This window comes from Lissotriton helveticus, chromosome 9 (genome assembly GCF_964261635.1).
Source record: "Lissotriton helveticus chromosome 9, aLisHel1.1, whole genome shotgun sequence".
NCBI lineage: Eukaryota > Metazoa > Chordata > Amphibia > Caudata > Salamandridae > Lissotriton > Lissotriton helveticus.
In genome coordinates this window covers 417,903,282-417,921,763 of record NC_136070.1, presented here as the reverse complement: position 1 = coordinate 417,921,763, position 18,482 = coordinate 417,903,282, and the positions used below count along the sequence as shown (strand labels likewise).

The window sequence follows — 18,482 nt, the reverse complement described above, 5'->3', positions numbered from 1 at the left end:
CCTGTCCGACGTAATGGAGTGCCAGTGGAGGAGGTGATGGCGGACCCTGCCCCCCACTGGTGTCGAATGGGCCTGAAAGGTCTGACTAGGAAGGCATTGAGGCAGATGCTGCAGGAGCGGATGTGGACTGACCTTGCCGCTGTCCCCCGGCACCGCCACGGTGGTTACCACATCCGCGGCCGCTTTGAGGCTGGTTCTACGGCCTGTGACTTGTGGGGGTGCCCCTTCCTTGGCCACGAAAGGGGCAAAAAGCAGAAGTTTGCTGGTGCTGGCCCGACAGGCCCAAGGACTTGACCGTAGCCCTGGAGTCCTTGAAACGCTCAAGAGCACAGTCTGCTTTGTCGCCAAAGAGGCGACAGCCATCTAAGGGCATGTCCATGAGAGTGGCCTGGACATCCCCCGAGAAATTGGCGGAACTCAGCCAGTTGTGGCGGTGAATTGCCACAGTCGTGGAAATCGCCGTTCCCAGCGAGTCCGTGGTATCCAGTCCACACCTGATGGAATAACACGCCGCATCCCGCCCTTCTGCAAGGGCTTGGACGAGTCGGGCCCGGGCCTCCTCCGGGCACTGGGGCAGCACGTCCGCAACCGTGTCCCACAAAGAGTGGGTATAATGGCCCAAAAGGCAAGAGGTGTTGATAGAACGCAACCCCAAACTCAATGAGGAGAACAGTTTCTTCCCAAACTGATCAAACCTCTTGGATTCCAGATCCCGGGGAGCGGTCCGGAATGCGGTGTGGGACGTAGAGGCCTGGATCACCAGGCTCTCGGGGGTGGGGTGCACGGACAGAAAGCTAGGGTCGCTCGGAGCCGGGCGGTGGCGTCGGGCCACGTTCCGATCCACAGGGGGCACTGTGGAGGGCTTGGACCAGGTGCCCAACAGATTGTCCGTGAGGGCCTCATTGAATGGCAGTAGAGGCTCCGAGGAGCTTACTGGCGGCTGAAGCACCTCAGTGAGGAGATTAGTCCTCACAGCTGCAGCAGGGAGCTCAAGAGCCAAGGCCTTGGCTGCCCTGCGCAACACCAGACCATAAGTGGCACCCTCCTCCGTAGCCACAGAGGGAGGAGAGATTAATCCAGTGTCGGGCGAAGTGTCCAGACCACTGGCCTCCCCTAGCTCGTCTGCCCAGTACTGGCTCAACTGGCACTGCTGTGCCAGAGGGTCCTCAGACCCCTCCCAGTCCTCCCCTTCATCCATGTCCTGGAATGACGGAGCCGCGTCGTAGATGAAGGCCTCATCCATCGACGCCTTAGATGGTGCCTAGTGGCGCTGTTCCGACGCCTGACCGGGGCTGAAACTGGGGCCGACATCGTCCGAGGACGGCGCCGGGAGCGACACCATAAGTGTCGGCGCTAGCGGAGGGGTCGTAACGTCAACTGGCTTCGACCGGGATCCAGGGACGGATCCCATGGGGGTCGGCGGCATCGGGACCGAAGTCGACGTCGGCGCTGGGGGCTGGCACGGAAAAAAGAAGAACTGACGTCAGCGCGTGAGGGCGGCGTCTAAGTACTCTGACAACGTCATCCCGGCGATCACGACGCCGACGACGGACGCGGAGCCACAGACGCCGCCTACCGACACGCAAGGGTACTGCTGACGAAAACTTTCCGGATCCAGCCTGACGCCTGGGGATATTCTAAGGTAAGGAATCTAACACTAACCTGTTTCTTTTCAGATACTAATATCCCCTCTTTAATGCACTGTGGTCCAAAGTCCCATAACCAGCATTAATGACTCCAAAACAGACCACAGAGACAATTCACAAGTAGGCTTTTCTTACATTACCCAAAAGCAGTACTTGAAAATTGCATTTTGCTTGACGACAGTTGTGCCCCTCTATCTCTCCAATAGGTTTGGGGGTACCTAATCTTGAAAATCTGATCATAATTATTAGCCCTGAACATGTCATGAAAGCAATAAAATAAAATGTAGGCCATGGAGAAACCCAGCAAGTACCAAAAGTAGAATCTGGATGCAGACAACCGGATCTCTGAAATGAAACTTATATTTCCAGGCCTAAAGATGCCAACTAGTTTTTAGTTCTCATCTAAGCCATTGCATTAGCAATGCTTGGCGAGATATTATATAGGGGCTTTAAAAAATGCTCCCAAAGGCTTTTTCCAGGCGGATTGGCTACAGTGCATGTGTGCGGGCACGTGCACATCGCACACCATTTGGCAGCCTGTGAGCCTCGGCATCAGACTTCAAAGGAATCCGCTCCACCGCCCCCGCCGTTTCTGGCTTTGCTCCACGGTGCTTTCGCAGCTGCGCTTGTCTCCTCTCGGGATCGTCACAGGCTGCTGACTACAGCCCTGACAATCACTCCAGTGTGATCCGAGTAACGCAAGCATGCGATGCATTGTGTTCAAGTGAATGCAAGCACGTTTTGTTATGCAGCAGTGGTATAATTTTACCACGTCATAGTGTCATGTGTTGCAGTTCCTAGTAGGAAGCGCCATAAAGAACATGCAATGTGCGAATTACTGATTAGAGTACACACTATTTCTCATGTAAATAAAAACGCCTGAAGTGGTCCTTTGTCTGGCGACATACAAATAAGCAACCTTTTTTTTCATAAAGCTCTCCACTGGAGTACTCATATTCATTGAAATGTTTCAAAAGGCCACGTCCAAACATCTTAGCGCCTCGCCATTCATTCTGGGAGTTTACCCTCGCAATCAAGCTGCCTCGCGTAGGTCTATCAAAAGGAAAACAAAAAAAGAAAAGAAAACAAGGTTTGAGCTCCATTTGGGAGGGCTTGCAAATCCTGCGCGGGGCTCGCGCGCACTCGTTAATGATAATTAAGGCGATGCGAGTGGGTTTAAAATACACTCAAATTTAAAATAAATGCTGAATGCAACGTTTGCTCCGTCTATTCTTGCGGAAGGGAAGTGACGCCCTTTCTGAACTGCATGTTGCACCTCAGGCAAAGCCATTAGAAAACCATGGCGCCAAATGATGTACAGCCTGATGTGTGTTCTTTCATTCTGTACATACTTAAAGCTACTCACATGTATTGTGTAAGGGTCAAAGGCGGCAAAAATGTGGACGGACGTGGAAAAGGAAATAGGATGGCATAGTTTAAACATGCTATTTTTGTACACTGCTTGTTAATTTGGGAGTTGTCGAGACGCGCAGCCACCATCTGGCATTCCTATATTTTCCTCATTAAGGCATCGCTCAAGCGCATCGCTCGTGGGCACCCTCGCGATCACTTTCACTTTTGCGGCGCTTTGTGCTCTACCCTCTCCCCCACCACAGAGCGCGTCCCCAGGATCGCGATTATTTTCGCTTTCACAGTTACTTTTATGGCCAATGCTTGTTGGCTTTAAAATTCGGGTCACCCTAGCTAACCTGGGCAAAGGCATGGACTCTGTATGTGCCTAGTGCGCAGTGTTTGTGGTGGGCAGCTGAACACTACATTTGTGGTGTCAGGTAAGCCAGTATTCTTGCTGGTCACAGCTGAGCACTTTAGTGGTGGAAGCCAGTTTGAGCAGGTGAGGGAGTGTTTATGTCAGCGATCATTCCTTCGATAAAGAGCACCAACCTCTTTATTTTTTCAGTAATAATAACCATTTATGTAGCGTCCTGCAGCGCTAGTTTAGTAGTACACTCAGTCCCCTCAGTGGTGGCCATCTCAGCTGGGGAATCCCCCCCAACCAGTAGCCAAGGTACGCAATCTGGGAGTAATCTTTGACACCAAGATGACTTTTTCTCAACACGTCAACACTGTGGTATCCTCTTCCTTCTACATACTAAAAAGGATTAAAAAATTACTGCCATATTTACCGCCGTCTGCGGGCAAAACCCTAATCAGCTCATTGGTGTTCTCAAGAACAGATTATTGCAACGCCCTTCTTCTGAATGCCCAAGAAAAGGTCCTTAGCAAATTACAGACGGTACAAAATGCCGCAGCCAGAGTCCTTTTGGCCATCCCCAAATTTACTCCCACCTCCTCCTACATCAGAGAACTACACTGGCTCCCCATACGGAGTCGGATCAAGTTCAAGGCTCTATGCATAGCCTATAAAGCTTTCAACAGTCCTGGCCCACAGTTCTTAAAAACATCTCTCCGGCCCCTGGCACATGCCAGAACCTTACGATCATCCTCCGCCCACTTACTGATGGTTCCACGGACAAAAAGGACCAACTGGGGAGACAGATGTTTTACCACAGGAACTGCCAAACTATGGAACACACTGCCACTCCACATTAAAACTGCCCCCTCGCTACTATATTTCAGAAAGAATCTTAAAACCTGGCTGTTTTCATCTTAAACCCGTCCATAGCTCAAGAGTGAGTTCAGTAGTACTAGCGCCGAGACACCCTCTCGGGTATTTGCGCGCTCTAAAAATCGCATAAAATAAATAAATAAATAAATACACATTTCTTGTACATACAGCAGGGTCTCTCTTGGTTGGAGGCTGGCGGATGTGCAACCTCCGCCAGCAAATACGGTTTCACCTATGCCAATCTGGTGGTTCCCCCGCCCCGTTTAGAAGTGGGGGGGGGCAGGACTTCCGCCGGGGGAGCTTGCGCTGACCCTGCAGACAAGAGGCCCTTCACCCGGTGACGTGCTCTTCAGTGGGCAGCTAGTCACAGCAGTGGCCACACCGTTCTGTTAAGGAAAGAGAAACCATGATTGCATGGCCCTGCCTTAAACTGCCTTGCAAGGCCCGGTGGTCCTGGCCATAGCGAAGAAACAACAGTGGCCCTAACCCTAAGGGAGACATCTCCCACGGCCTTTGAGGGGTTTTCTTACTAAAACTGATTCTCTCTTTAGGAGTTTGTTTTTGTAAGTCCTGGTGCCCACTTGCAAACTGCTGTCTCTGCAGTGCACTTGCGTCTGGCATAATGCGTGCAGCAGGAGGCTGGCGTAATGCAAGTAGCAGGAGGCTGGCGTAATACGGGCAGCACAAGGCTGGCATAATGCATGCAGCACAAGGCTGGCATAATGCATGCAGCGCAAGGCTGGTCTAATGCATGCATAATGCATGCAGCTCATCAAGGCTGGTCTAATGCATGCAGTTGTAGGCCTTTATCTGGCAGAAACCTACCTGAGAGGCGTGGAATGCTGCACATGGATCATGACAAAAGTATTGGAGTGGAAGACGATTCAGACTCATAGATGGATGCCTTCAGTGCCCACAGAGAGTGAGGTTGTCCTTTATCATTAGTTACTGTGGTAATGGAGATGCTAAAAGTGCAGTAAAATGTGTGATTATGAAGGTCACCCGATGACTTACAGGTTTTGTTGTATTTTTGTCTCTGTATCTCTTAATTCTGGCGTAATACAGGGCCTCCTAAAAGCTGTTATGTTATTGCCACACTGCGGTAATACCTCCGGCTTTACCACCCCCAGCACATTTGAGTTCATGCTAAAAAGTTTGGACCGTGTTACCTAGCACCCCACAATCACCCGATGCAAGAACCGCCAAGCTTGGGTAGCTAAAGACAAACAGGGCCTGTGGAAAGCGTGAGGAGCTGTGTAATATAACACGGTGTGCACCTATGCCTTGGGTTTTATAAGCTCCTAATTCAGAAAAGCCAGCCTTCGAAGTCCCTGCCAGAGAATGCAAACACAGTCCCACAGCGCACAGTATTTTTTTGTAATCTTTAATATGAAGAGAGACAATCATTTTTATTGAGGCTCGGTCCTCGGTAATGGGCCACCACCCCGCTGAGCGCAAGTCCACCCCAACCCGCCCACCTCCTCAGTAGCTAACCCACAGATTCATCAAGAACACATTTTGCTAATCCTTAATAGCGAAAAATACCGAATCGCTATTAAGGAATAGCAAAATGCTATGCATCAAGAAATCACTTTAGGGCATGTCTGTGCGCAACATGAAACTTTGAAAAATGCACTTTAGTGCATTTTTCAAAGTTTTTACAAATTACCATGAAGTTGTACTTCATGGTAATTTGCGTGCCCTAATAGCGAATTTGCTATTTTTTCACTTTCATGCATTGCATTTAAGGAATCTCAATTTGAGATTCCTTAAATGCAAAGAATCGCAATTTAGCGAATTCTTAATTACCGATGCATCCCAAATGCAAAAATACCACTCGCAAAGGGCCAGATTCTCAGAATCTGTCCCTTTGCAAGCTGATTTTTGTTTGATGAATCTGGCTGTAAGTCCCTCCGCACAAGTCGTAGTCTTGAGTACTGTGGGAAACCTGCACGTTGTTTTACCATAATCATCAACATTCTGAACGCGTCGTGGACGCCCGAGGAATCGCTTGGGAACAGCAGGTGACAACTGGACAACTAGACAGTGTGCCTTTTTATGCCTGGAACAAGACGAATATTATTAATGTCTGTTTTTATTATGTGCAGAAGGCCAGCGATCTTAGTCTAGTTTTTTTCTGTTATGGGCACGTGTTCGAACAGTCTTTGGGGTCAGCTCGTGATTTCTTGAGCTGTAATGTCTATGAGAGCTCTGGTAACAGCTCAAGGTTTAGGGATGTGCACCGCCTTGTATTAAATTATACTTAGTCTGTGCTCGAGGGTGTCACTCCCCTCCAGGAGGGTGTCTGATACTTCAAAGTGTGGCAGACCTATTGATCCATAGGCCTCTCACCCTTGGCACAGGTGTTTGGGGCTGAACGATATTCAGCAAAAAGGTTTAAGTTGAATGATTTCACTATAAAATTCGTGTATCATTGCATCAAAGTTCAATTTATTGATTTCATCTTGGTATGTTTTTAATCACATGTTCCAAACAATATTTTCCTATTGAGCATATTTATAGAATTCCAATGCATTTCGGTGCCCCATGCACCTTCATCAGGGAAAATCTGGAATATACAAATAAACATTCTTAAAAAGGAGTTCTATGTCAGTCCCAGTGCATATTAACATGAGGGTTTTACGCGCAGCTACTTTTTTTTTGTTTGTTGCTGCTTTACTACTTGGTAAATAACGAACCCCGCGCCGCGAGAGTTGAAACCTAAACTTGGGAATTTGAGAGTTCAAGCAGCAACAAACAAACGAAAAAGTAGCCGCGCGTAAAACACTCATGTTAATATGCACTGGGACTGACATAGAACTCCTTTTTAATAATGTTTATTTGTATATTCCAGATTTTCCCTGATGAAGGTGCATTAAAAACATACCAAGATGAAATGAATAAATTGAACTTTGATGCAATGATACACGAATTTTATAGTGAAATCATTCAACTTAAACCTTTTTGCTGAATATCGTTCAGCTCTGGTAACAGCCCATAAACAACCTGTGTTGTTTCTGGGGCCTCATTCCTGCGTTTCTGCCAGTCTTCAGAGAGCCTTCGAGGAATGCACTTCCTCGAGATGAGCACAAGTTTTATAGGGTCCTTTTGTTTCACCCAAAGAATTCCTTGTGTCCTCTTTAGAAGTGGAGTGGGGGGCGGGGGTTTTATGACCCTTCCATCCATTTGCCTGGAAACCCTATGCGGACGTGAGCTGCATCTGGTGGTATGCTAGTTCTGTAGCACATGCATACAATTCTGGAGCAGTTTTGTACCGATTAGTATATGTAAGTACAGCATCCGCTATTTGGAACTCTGGCTGATTGGACAGTTTGGACATCATACGTCCACTCCCCCCCCATCCATTTTAGAGTGTTATATCAGCTCGGTCTCCGCGTAAGAAAACAGAATCAGTAGCAATCTCAGCTGACCATAACAAATGCACCTTCCTTTGATCTTCACCATTACTCCAAATATCCTGCTTATAAGCTGCACACCGGCTCCATCGCTCTGTATACTCTGCGGCAAGGCCGGGGAGACGACTAACATCTTTACAACCCCCCATCGCTCAGCAAAGAGGCCATAGAGTTGACTAGCAAATACTCTGAACACCGTTATAGTTCGCATCACTTGGCGCGCTCAGCACAGAGGCCAAGGAGTGAGTGAGCAGGTATTGTTAACACCGATATGGACACTCACCAGGCACTGCCTCACCTATCCTGCACAGCAGCCCACACACCTGATGCTGGTCGATTCCTAATGGGGAGACATAATATTGGAAACTAATCAGGGACCCCGGACGATACAGTTGGAGGCCAAAAAGCGGCCGGAGACATGTGCGGTGAGGCACACCACACAGCAGTGTCACTATGCACAAGCATATCCACGTGTGCTCTCTTTGTGAGCTGTGGTGCTTTGGGCCAAGAATAAACTTTCCTCCAGCAAGAGCTGTAGTGTTGTCTTTGGAGCGCCTAGTGAGTGAAGAGGGAAGACCGAGGAAGTGCAATACTGTGCTGCATACAAGTATGGACTCAGCTGAAAACCAGCTAGGGCTTAGAATGCTACCTTCTGTAGGGATATGACAGCCTGAATTCGCCTGAGAACCTTCCTCTGCTGACACTACAATTACTATTTAACCATCATTCGAGCATCTTTACCCCTCACTGCACCACACTAGCACCAACAAGGCAATTAGTGTCTGTGGGACACACACACCACCAGCCGTCAGTGCACGCTTTGCCACCAGGCACACACACCACCAGCCGTCAGTGCACGGTTTCAACAGGCACACACACACCACCGGCCATCAGTGCACACTTTCAACAGACACCACCAGCCGTCAGTGCACGCTTCCACCAGGCACACACACCACCAGCATTCAGTGCACGCTTCCAGACACACACACCACCAGCGATCAGTGCATACTTTGCCAACAGGCACACACACCACCAGACGTCAGTGCACGCTTTCAACAGGCACACACACACACCACCAGCCGTCAGTGAACGCTTTCACCAGGCACACACACCACCAGCCATCAGTGCACGCTTTCACCAGGCACACACCACCAGCCATCAGTGCACGCTTTCACCAGGCACACACACCACCAGCATCAGTGCACGCTTCCACCAGGCACACACACCACCAGCCGGCAGTGCACACTTCCACCAGGCACACACACCACCAGCCATCAGTGCACAATTCTACAGGCACACACACCACCAGCCATCAGTGCATGCATCAATTGTTAACGCATCCACAATTAACTATTGTAGCAATCACAGTATGGCGCACTTTACTTTTAAACATGTCAGTGCACGCTTTTCCACAGGGCACACACACCACCAGCCGTCAGTGCACGCTGTGCCACCAGGCACACACACACCACCGGCCGTCAGTGCACGCTTTCACCAGGCATACACACCACCGACCGTCTGTGCACACTTTCAACAGACACCATCAGTCATCCGTGCACGTTTTCACCGGGCAAAAACACCACCAGCCATCAGTGCACACTTTCTACAGGCACACACACCACCAGCCATCAGTGCACACATCAATCGCAGTATGGCGCACTTTACTTTTAAACATATTCATCTAAAGCGCAGCATGCCACCATTGCTACAAAAATAAATACCCATTTTTTTGGCCTACAATTTAAAGACTTTTGTTGCAATTGGTGTTGCAATATTTAGCAAGGTCAATAGCTCAAACGTAATTAATGCGACAACTATTGCATTGCAAATGCTTGTTACTGTATGTGTTTGTACGAACAGCACTTCTACAAATACTTTTCAGAACCTGTAAAAGGTTATGAGGGCTTCGCTAGCTGACACAAGTATTGAGGATCTATATTCTCTTTTCTTTTTTATCCCATTTTATCCAAAGATACAGTTTTCATTACTTTGACCGAAAGGCAAAGGGTTAAATGTAATAGCAGTACTCACTTCATGATCTGGATTATCAATACCTTCTTTTCCACTTTTTCCACCTTTCCCTGATTTTGGAGGTTCCTAAAAAGGACAGAAAACAAAGTGTATATTAGATCTCTTCAATTTCTTGTTTTCTGCATGTGCATTTCATTGTAAACCAGATATTTAATGGTCTGTAGTCCATAATAGGTACAACAGTAATGTACATCAGGTGTGCCCAAACTTGAACCACTAAAGCAGAATCCATCACACATTTTCAGGATTACGCCATGGGATAAATTTACAATGAAGATAAATGGAAAACATTTACATAGTGAGTAGCTATCCAAAAAATACTGGAATAGATTTGGCGTTCGTGCACTATCATCCCTTCCTATAGCTATCTAAGGCAATTGTTATCCGAATCACCACTTGAAAATAGGGACCTTTCATGCCAACACAGAGTAAGATCTCGTTTATACGGGCTTCAATAATATCCCATTTATACTGGTTTCAGTGTGCTTCTGACAATGATCAAATATACGTTTTCATAATTTTTTTAAGTCACGCAGATGGGCATTTCAGAGACAGTGTGGTAATGTTGAATTACTTGCTGCACACATCTTCACCTGCTTATAAATTTGCAAAGCAAAAGGTTACCTTTTGCAGGACAGAGACGAAAACACAGTTAAACATGTTATTGCTTTTAGAACATTAGCAACATTAAATAAAAATAAAAAAATCAGATCTACATTTCGTAGTTCTTGCTTATCTGGACAACCCCTGACACCAAAAGTGGCAAGTAGTAATAAAATACATAGCAATGAGATTAGCCTGAGCAGGCATTTCTCCACTGACAGCAGGAGATGGAGAATATTACCACCCTCATACGACCCCGGAGACTCATGATTCAAGTGCACATTGTACTGCATGGTGGGTAAGTTAATGTTAAACGTCCCCTGTGCCTACCGTAAACAGATGAAACTGTTAAACACCACCATGCTGCAGACTTAGCCAGGACACAAGTAAACACCACACTGTTATATTAATTCTATATAGTGCAATGATCACTCAGAGGGTCTCTAGGCACTCAACTGTTGCATAAAGTGACAAACTACTATAGGGACCGAAATACCCCTAAAGCAGAGTCGTAGAGAACAGAACCGGGTTTTAAGAACTTCTCTAAACTTTAAGTGATAAGTAATCGATTGGATAACGTATGAGAGACACCAGGCAAAGTACAGAGGAGGATCTGTCACCCAGCCGATGTATGTGAAAATGAGGAATGTTTACTCAGACTGAACTAGCAAAAAGGTTTGCCTTGGGTGTACTGAGGCAATGTTTCAGCAATTAATTTCAGAACCTCCCCATCTAGAGAGTGTTGGACAATGCATAAGGTCTTGTACATCACATGCCTGAATGGATAGCCATTGTAGGCTGTGTGGAATGAGCGAAGAGTGGAACTGACGAGAACTAATTGCCAATCTATCTACCTGGTTTTGAATGGTCTGAAGTCTGCTGAAGAGAGGCTTCTTCAAACCCAGATATGGGGTGTTATAGCAGTCTAACCAGGCTTCAATAATAGGTTGTAAACACAACTGTCTGCAGTCTGGGGCGGTGGGGGGGGGGGGGGTATGTTGCTAGGAGCGGGGCTAGTTGGGGGGGGATGGGGGAGGGGGAAAGTAGTATGCAAAAACAGCAAGACGATGAAGAAAGTATCAGCAGCTCAGGGGCGTATTCTAATTCCAAAAGAGTGCACTATGTTGGTCAGAGGTTGCAAGTCGGTATTAAAGAGGCAAGGAGAACGTAAGATCCCTAGAGAACACCATGATTGCATTTAGTGAAAGGTGAGCAAAACTGGGCAGAAGCTTGCTGATGTCTGTCAGGTATAAATACTTAAACCATTGAAGATCCGGATAGCAAAACGTTAATTATTAAGTAACTGATGGTCCGCTGCCTCAAAAAGAGGCCCAGGTGAAGTTTCCGTCACTACCATAATCAAGCGTAATTTCATGTTTCATGATAAAATATAGAGCCAAATGCCAGTTTAGTATTTCACGTAATTATGCGTAGATTTTCTGAAATTTTGCATAACGGTGCAAAAGCAAATTACACAAATTTTGTATAACCCCAATTAAAAACCATAGCCAAGCCTAACAATAGCAAGGCAATACAGAGATTTGTTATTGCCTCCACATAGAGATCAATGAGATTTTGGCCACAGTAATTTTCAACAGTTTTGCCACAGTAGTTTCCAGCATAAAAGTGCTTTGGTCTGGTATTAGAGAATAAAGAAGGGCCTTGGTCGGGTCTAATCGATAAACAGAATGGCATACCGATGTTGATCAGTATACACAAGATGGATGACCATTTGCGAATGCCACAGAAGCCAAGAAATGGAAAACTGTACTAAAAGATCGTGATTTTTTTTGGTTACTGTTGTAGAGAAAAGATTGGATCCTTAACAAGCCAGGAAAAGTTTACATGCTTAGTGTATCATCCATTGATGCAGCAGTATTGTCTCTATTATTCCTTGGAGAGGCAAAGGAGCATAAGGGTAGTCTTGACTAGTGCCGATACAGTGCTACTCAATGGTTTAAATCCAAGCTGCCCCTCGTGGAGGAGATGGTTTATTTCCCCATCATCCTTCTAGAGTTGTTTGTCACCTCCACAGACATGATCGACCTGGGAAAGAAAGGTTGGAGAGATTTGGTGCAGACCATCGCCTGTGTGACAGGGATATCTAATGCTAGTCAATACATCCCAAAGCCAAGTTTGATTTTCAGGCTAAACCCCAACTATGTAAATTAATCCTGAAAGAGCCTGGCATGGCCCCAGTCTTTGCACTCCAAATGCAGGGCACTTGTGATCTAGCAAAACCAATGCATATTTGGTATCAGAAGACAATGGACTCCAGGACATCATTTCACCTATTTATTTTCTTCAATTGGCTTTGTCTTTTTGAAAAACTAGAACGATAATTACATTTTTATTTTTGGGCTTGCGATTTGATGGATGCATTCAAGAACATCCTTCTTATTGACAGAAAACATAACGGCTGTATGTACAAACAGACAAAGGAGATAAACCTGTTTGGTCCATATATGGGCCAAATTGAGGAAAACTACTGGCACAAAGATGTGTAAAGACACTGGCAGTGAAAGTTAAATTATTAGATCTAAACGCCAGGTTCCCACACATGCACAAGCGTATCGCAATACCCTGCTATATATGTTCGACATATGCTAATTGGTCAGCTTGATTTTGGCATTCTTCAAATAGCACTCAAAAGTAGGTGGGTACACCCTTTTAATAATAAATATGAAGGTACTTTTCCACTTTAACTTTTAATCGATTTAATTTGTATTACCACTGTTAGAGACATTTGACTTTTTCCTCTGTAACTTGTTTATTTGTTTTTCCCCATTATTGTGTTCTGCGCCGTTTGTCACTCTCCTGCCATTCCATTCCTTTCTGCTTCCCACCTGCCCGCCCACCGTCTCAACGCCCCTTTCTCCTCCCAGGACCTACTTAATGGAGGCCGCACAGCGGACATGTGCAGCCAAAGTCAAGCCAGTCTGTGCCTGGACCACACCCAGCACCAGGTACCCCGGCTCTCCTGCCACTTGATGCTCCAAGCCCTGGATGCCAGATTCCACAACAACTGGTGCTACACCTCGCTTTGATCTGTGGTAGGGCTTTTACCTTCTGGCACTGTCTCATCTCCTGCAAAATCGAGGCATCCGAAGGCTCATCGACCACCATCACAGGGACCATGACCCCTTCAGAACTGCCTCCTGATCAACACATGATCAATCTGAAAGCACGCCACAGAGATCTGGGATACCATCAGCTCCTTCCTCTCTGATGTCAGGACCGTGTGCCAGCTTCTGCCCTGCTCGGCATTGACTCCAAACACCAACTCTTCATCGGAAACCTCAATTTTCACCTCGATGACCCTAACAACACTAACACCACATGCCTCCTCAAAAGCATGAACAACATCGGCCTCTCCCAACTAGTCAGCCACCGCACACACATTGCAGGACACACACTCGACCCCATCTTCACGGCCAGATACAGTGTCAAGTACAGCCATGTCACAAAGCTCACTTGGACAGAGCACGCCATCGTCCACTTCACCATAGGATCCCCTGCACTGCCACCAAACCGTCCAGCACCTCACAATGTAGCTGGAACAAAGTCTCAGAGAGCCAGAGGACCGAAGCCCTCAACACCTCCCACCCTGACACAGCAACCAACCTAGAAAAGGCTGTCAAGAACTTCTCTGCCTGGATCACTGTTTGCGCTGACAGAATCGCCCCACTCAAGCCCACCAAACTCAAGAGATCCTCCAAACAGGCCAGTTGGTACACCACAGAACTGAGAACCACCTAACACAACTGCAAGCAACTTGAAAGGAAATGGCGCACCAGCAAGAAGTCCACAGACCGAGCCACATTCAAGATAACCCGCAACCAATACCACCAACTCCTGAAACAGACGAAAAAGAGCAAGATTTCTGATGGCATCGAAGCCAGTTCTAACCACAGCAAAGAACTCTTCAACATCATCATAGAGTTCTCCAACCCCTCGGCCACTGAAAACATCATGACCCCTTCCCAGGAACTCTGCAACACCCTGGCGGACTTCTTCCACAACAAGATTTCCATCCGCTCCAAAAACTTTGAACGGCAACCTACTGCAGCCAACATCCTCAACCTCCTCGCTCCCACAGATGCAAACCCCGATCACATGCGACCAGCTCAACACACAAAACACCACAGCCATCATGAACTCTGTCCATTCAGGAGCACCCACGGACCCCTGTCCCCACCACATTTTCGACCTCGGGAGCAAGATGATCAGCAACGAGCTCACCACCATCTTCAACACATCCATCACCAAGGTCACCTTCTGCAAAGAATGGAAACACACAGAAGTCAAACACCTTCTAAAAAAACTGTCCGCCAACCCCAGCGAACTCAAGAACTACCATCCCATTTCACTGGTCCCATTTCCCGCCAAAGTCCTCGAAAAGGCCATCAACCGCCAACTCACAGAATACCTGGAGAACAACAATCTTCTGGACGCCTTTCAATCCAGATTCCGTACCAACCACTGCACTAAAACTGACCTGATAGTTGCCACTGACATCAGAATCCTACTTGACCAGGGAGAAATTGAGTCTCTGATCCTTCTCAACCTTACAGCAGCATTTAACACTGTATTGAACCATCATCAAGAGGCTTCACCACATTGGAATCCAAGGAGACGCCATCAAATGGATCTCCGAAAGAACTCAGAGAATCAGTCTACCACCTTTCACCTCAGAACCTAAGATCATCATCTGTGGCACTCCTCAAGGCACGTCCCTCAGCCCTACGCTGTTCAACACCTACATGACCCCCTTGACCAGCATTGTCAGATGAACTAAACATCATATACTACGCCGATGACACATCCTCTCGCTATAGGAAGACCCCCCTACCATGATGCCCAACTTCTGCATATGCATGACAAGTGTCGCCAACTGGATGAAAGACAACTGTCTAAAACTCAGCTCTCTGTGGAATGACTTCAGGTGGCCTTATGAACGAGGACCCTCACCATCTCCTACAGACCATACCCACAACCTTGGCATCATCCTGGACAGCAAGCTCACCATGAAAAGCTAGATCAACGAAGTCTTCTCCACCCGTTTCCTCACTCTTTACATGCTCTGTAAGATCTTCAAATGGCTGCCGTCAACACCAGGCGAACCATCACTCAAGCCCTAGTCACCAGCTGGCTGGACTACGGCAATGCACTTTAAGTAGGCTTCACCTCACACCTCTTAAAGAGGTTGCAGACTATACAGAATTCAGCAGCCAGACTCATCCTCGACCTCCCTAAGCGAACCCACATCACCCCCCACCTTAAGAAGCTTCACTGGCTCCCCATTCAGAAACTATGCCAATTCAAGATGCTGATCCAGCAAACATAAACCACCGCCTTAACTTTGACCAATACTCCAGACACCTGCACACCGCCTCCCTCATTCTCATTTATAGCCCCCCAAACTGCCAAAGCAACAGTGGAAGACGCTTCTTCTCCTACCTTGCTGTGAAGTCCTGGAACGGCCTCCCCCTTCACCTCCGAAACTCATCCTCTCTGCTGGAATTCAGGAAAGGACTCAAGACCTGCCTGTTCAACTGAACCCTGCCTAAGCAGTAGGGTTCTCAGTGCCTGGATACCCTCACAGGTGATTTGCCGCGCTTTATAAGTCCTGATTAATTGATTGACCTAATTTGATTGAATGGGTATTTACAATCTGAAATTGAACCCTTCTGTGTTTTAATTATAAGTATGTTAACACGTTACTGTTATTCGTAACAGAACCATATTGACTCATACCTTAATATGCATGCAGACAACATCAATTTGAAAAATACAAAGCAACATTATACATTTGTATAAATAACTAAAAATTATAAAATACAGTTGGTAAAGTTTATCCGATTTTGTGTGCCACGTTTTTTAATAGATCAGATCTGTTGGGGTGGTTAATGGGGGTCAAAAAGTAATTTTTACCATTTTAACTAATGTAGGAATATTTTTTCGTTCTCTAAAGAAAACACAGCATAATGGGATTGCAACAAACCTAGCCTAAAAGCAAACTTTACTTAAGGAAGTGTATCCGCTTGGTTTGGTGTATGCCGAGTGTCTTTCAAGAAATTAGCATTACAAAAATGTGTCTAATGGGCTTCAAAAGGTAAAAAGTTAGAGATTTCTGGTGCGTTAGTCCACAGATGGTTCGGGACCCCAGGTTCATAGACCATCTGACCACAGTTAAAAAACATAATGGAATCCAAGTGGATACAAAAGATTTTACTCCAGCCGTCCATTTCGAGTTTACGGATTGAAATTCAGGAGCATGAACCCAAGTGCTTTGACAGGCTAGCTGCAAAAGATGTTTTCTCTTGCAGCTGCCATAACAGTACACAGGGCACAGTCCCCACGTGCTAGAAAAATAAAGGACATGTAAGGGGTCATCGTTGTCACACCCTGACCTTAGGCTATTTTGGGAGGTGGGGGGGGGGGCACTAGAAGTTTGGGAATACCAATACTAAAGTCGCAAATTCTCAACACGTGAAGCAGTTTCACAACTCTAAGATGCTTGTTTCTTGAGTGACGATGATGATGTCCAGTAATCCCCAGGTAATTTCCTCTGGGTGCAAGGGTTTCACAAAACCTGTGTATTGGTTCCATGAAACTTTCTGATCTCAATGAAGACCCAGGTGGAAACTGTACACGGTTCAAGGCTTTTGGTACATCTGTGCATCAATTTTGCAAAACACTTGGAACTAGTTGGACACCCAGGTTGACACTGCAAGGAATTCATGGGATTCATAAATCATTACGTAGGTATTTGCAAATCTACTGAAAATTATTGGAGACCCAGTTGAAGATGCTTAGCGTTGAAGGGATTTGTAAAAGGATGCAGAGGTTTCGCAAACCTCATGAACAATTGTGTAAACCAAGGTTCATTTATGGTTGGTTGATCTTGGTTGTTACTTTCAAAAAGATGCTCAGTATGCCAGGATGTGTATGCCACTAATTGTTCCCTCATAAAAGGTTGGGTGCAAGGCCTGGCCTGGACAGGCTCATTAATAGTGCTTTGATAGTCATGCATAGAATGCATTGGCTGTGCATATCCCAACTGTTCCATTGTGGGGCCCTGTACACATGACCTGGCCTCCGGTAGGCCATCCGGTTACTTAGACAGTGCACAGTTGTTGAACTGTAGTGTGTTAAATTCTACCTATGACTGCATGTCAAGCTTTCAGGGTCATGGCTGGTACTTTGACAGTGATGCAGCCACAAGCACTGCAAACAAGAGATTTGGCCGCAAGTCAAGCTTTTGGGCCTTATATATCCCTGCTTGGTCTCTTTTTCAGGGTTGGGTGTAAAACCTTGCATAGGCTGTGCCTTCAGACTTACGGATGATGCATTGATGGTGATGCTTGCTGCATACAGTCGAAGTCTGAGCAATTCCCGACTGATCCTGCATGGTGGGTTTAATACGTAGCCTGAATGTGGCCTAGTCAATCTTGTAAATTACATAGTGCAAATAGTTTTTCCTATAGTTTTAAATCTAAAGCGTGGTTGTAAACAAGGCTTTCAGGTTCATGGTTGCCGTAATGAGAATACTGCTTGGTATGCATGGTCAAAGACATTCAATAGCCCAGATTGTTTCCTTGTGATGGGTTGGCAATAAACTGGCTAATTTATTTCTTGTTCAATGCATACACTGTTCTCTGCAGTGCATTAGGTACAGTGCCTGGCCACATGCCTGGATTTCACGCTTATGGCTGGAACTTTCATGGTGTTGCTCCCACTTGCTTCCTTGTAGCAGTTGGACGCATGCCCTGGTTGCAGGCCTTGCCAGTGGGCAAATCACACAGTGCATTGTGTACACATTAATATATGTAATTAATAATGAAGTTAATCTGTTATTCTTTTAAAACTTTTAAATGTTTGTGAATCCTTTGTGAACAAGGACAGTACAAAAAACAATATTCACTTGAACAGGTGCATTCTATATGTTTAATAACAATGATTCTTCCTGTTTATGGTGTGCAAAAATAATTTGTATGTGTAGAGTTCAATCTGGAAAAACAAGTGGCATTTGGAGTTGTATAAAGGATTTTGCTAATATTTTGCAGTTACATGGTATCTCGGAGCTCATTTTAGAAAGTGCAAATCTTAAAACAAATTGTAGGTAACTTTATATAGCAAACATCTAGTTATAACTATTTATATGATAACATTGGTAAATGTCTATAGGATTTACTT

General features: G+C 46.2%; 1 protein-coding gene across 1 annotated transcript in view; it reads right to left on the bottom strand.

Moving 5' to 3' along the window:
• The window catches only part of PPP2R5C (protein phosphatase 2 regulatory subunit B'gamma), a 1,473,822-nt gene that overhangs the window by 1,330,522 nt on the left and 124,818 nt on the right, over nucleotides 1–18,482 (bottom strand). Inside the window, exon 2 of the mRNA XM_078660190.1 lies at nucleotides 9,681–9,746. Within this exon, the coding sequence (XP_078516316.1) occupies nucleotides 9,681–9,746 (66 nt within the window). The remainder of the gene's footprint in view (nucleotides 1–9,680; nucleotides 9,747–18,482) is intronic.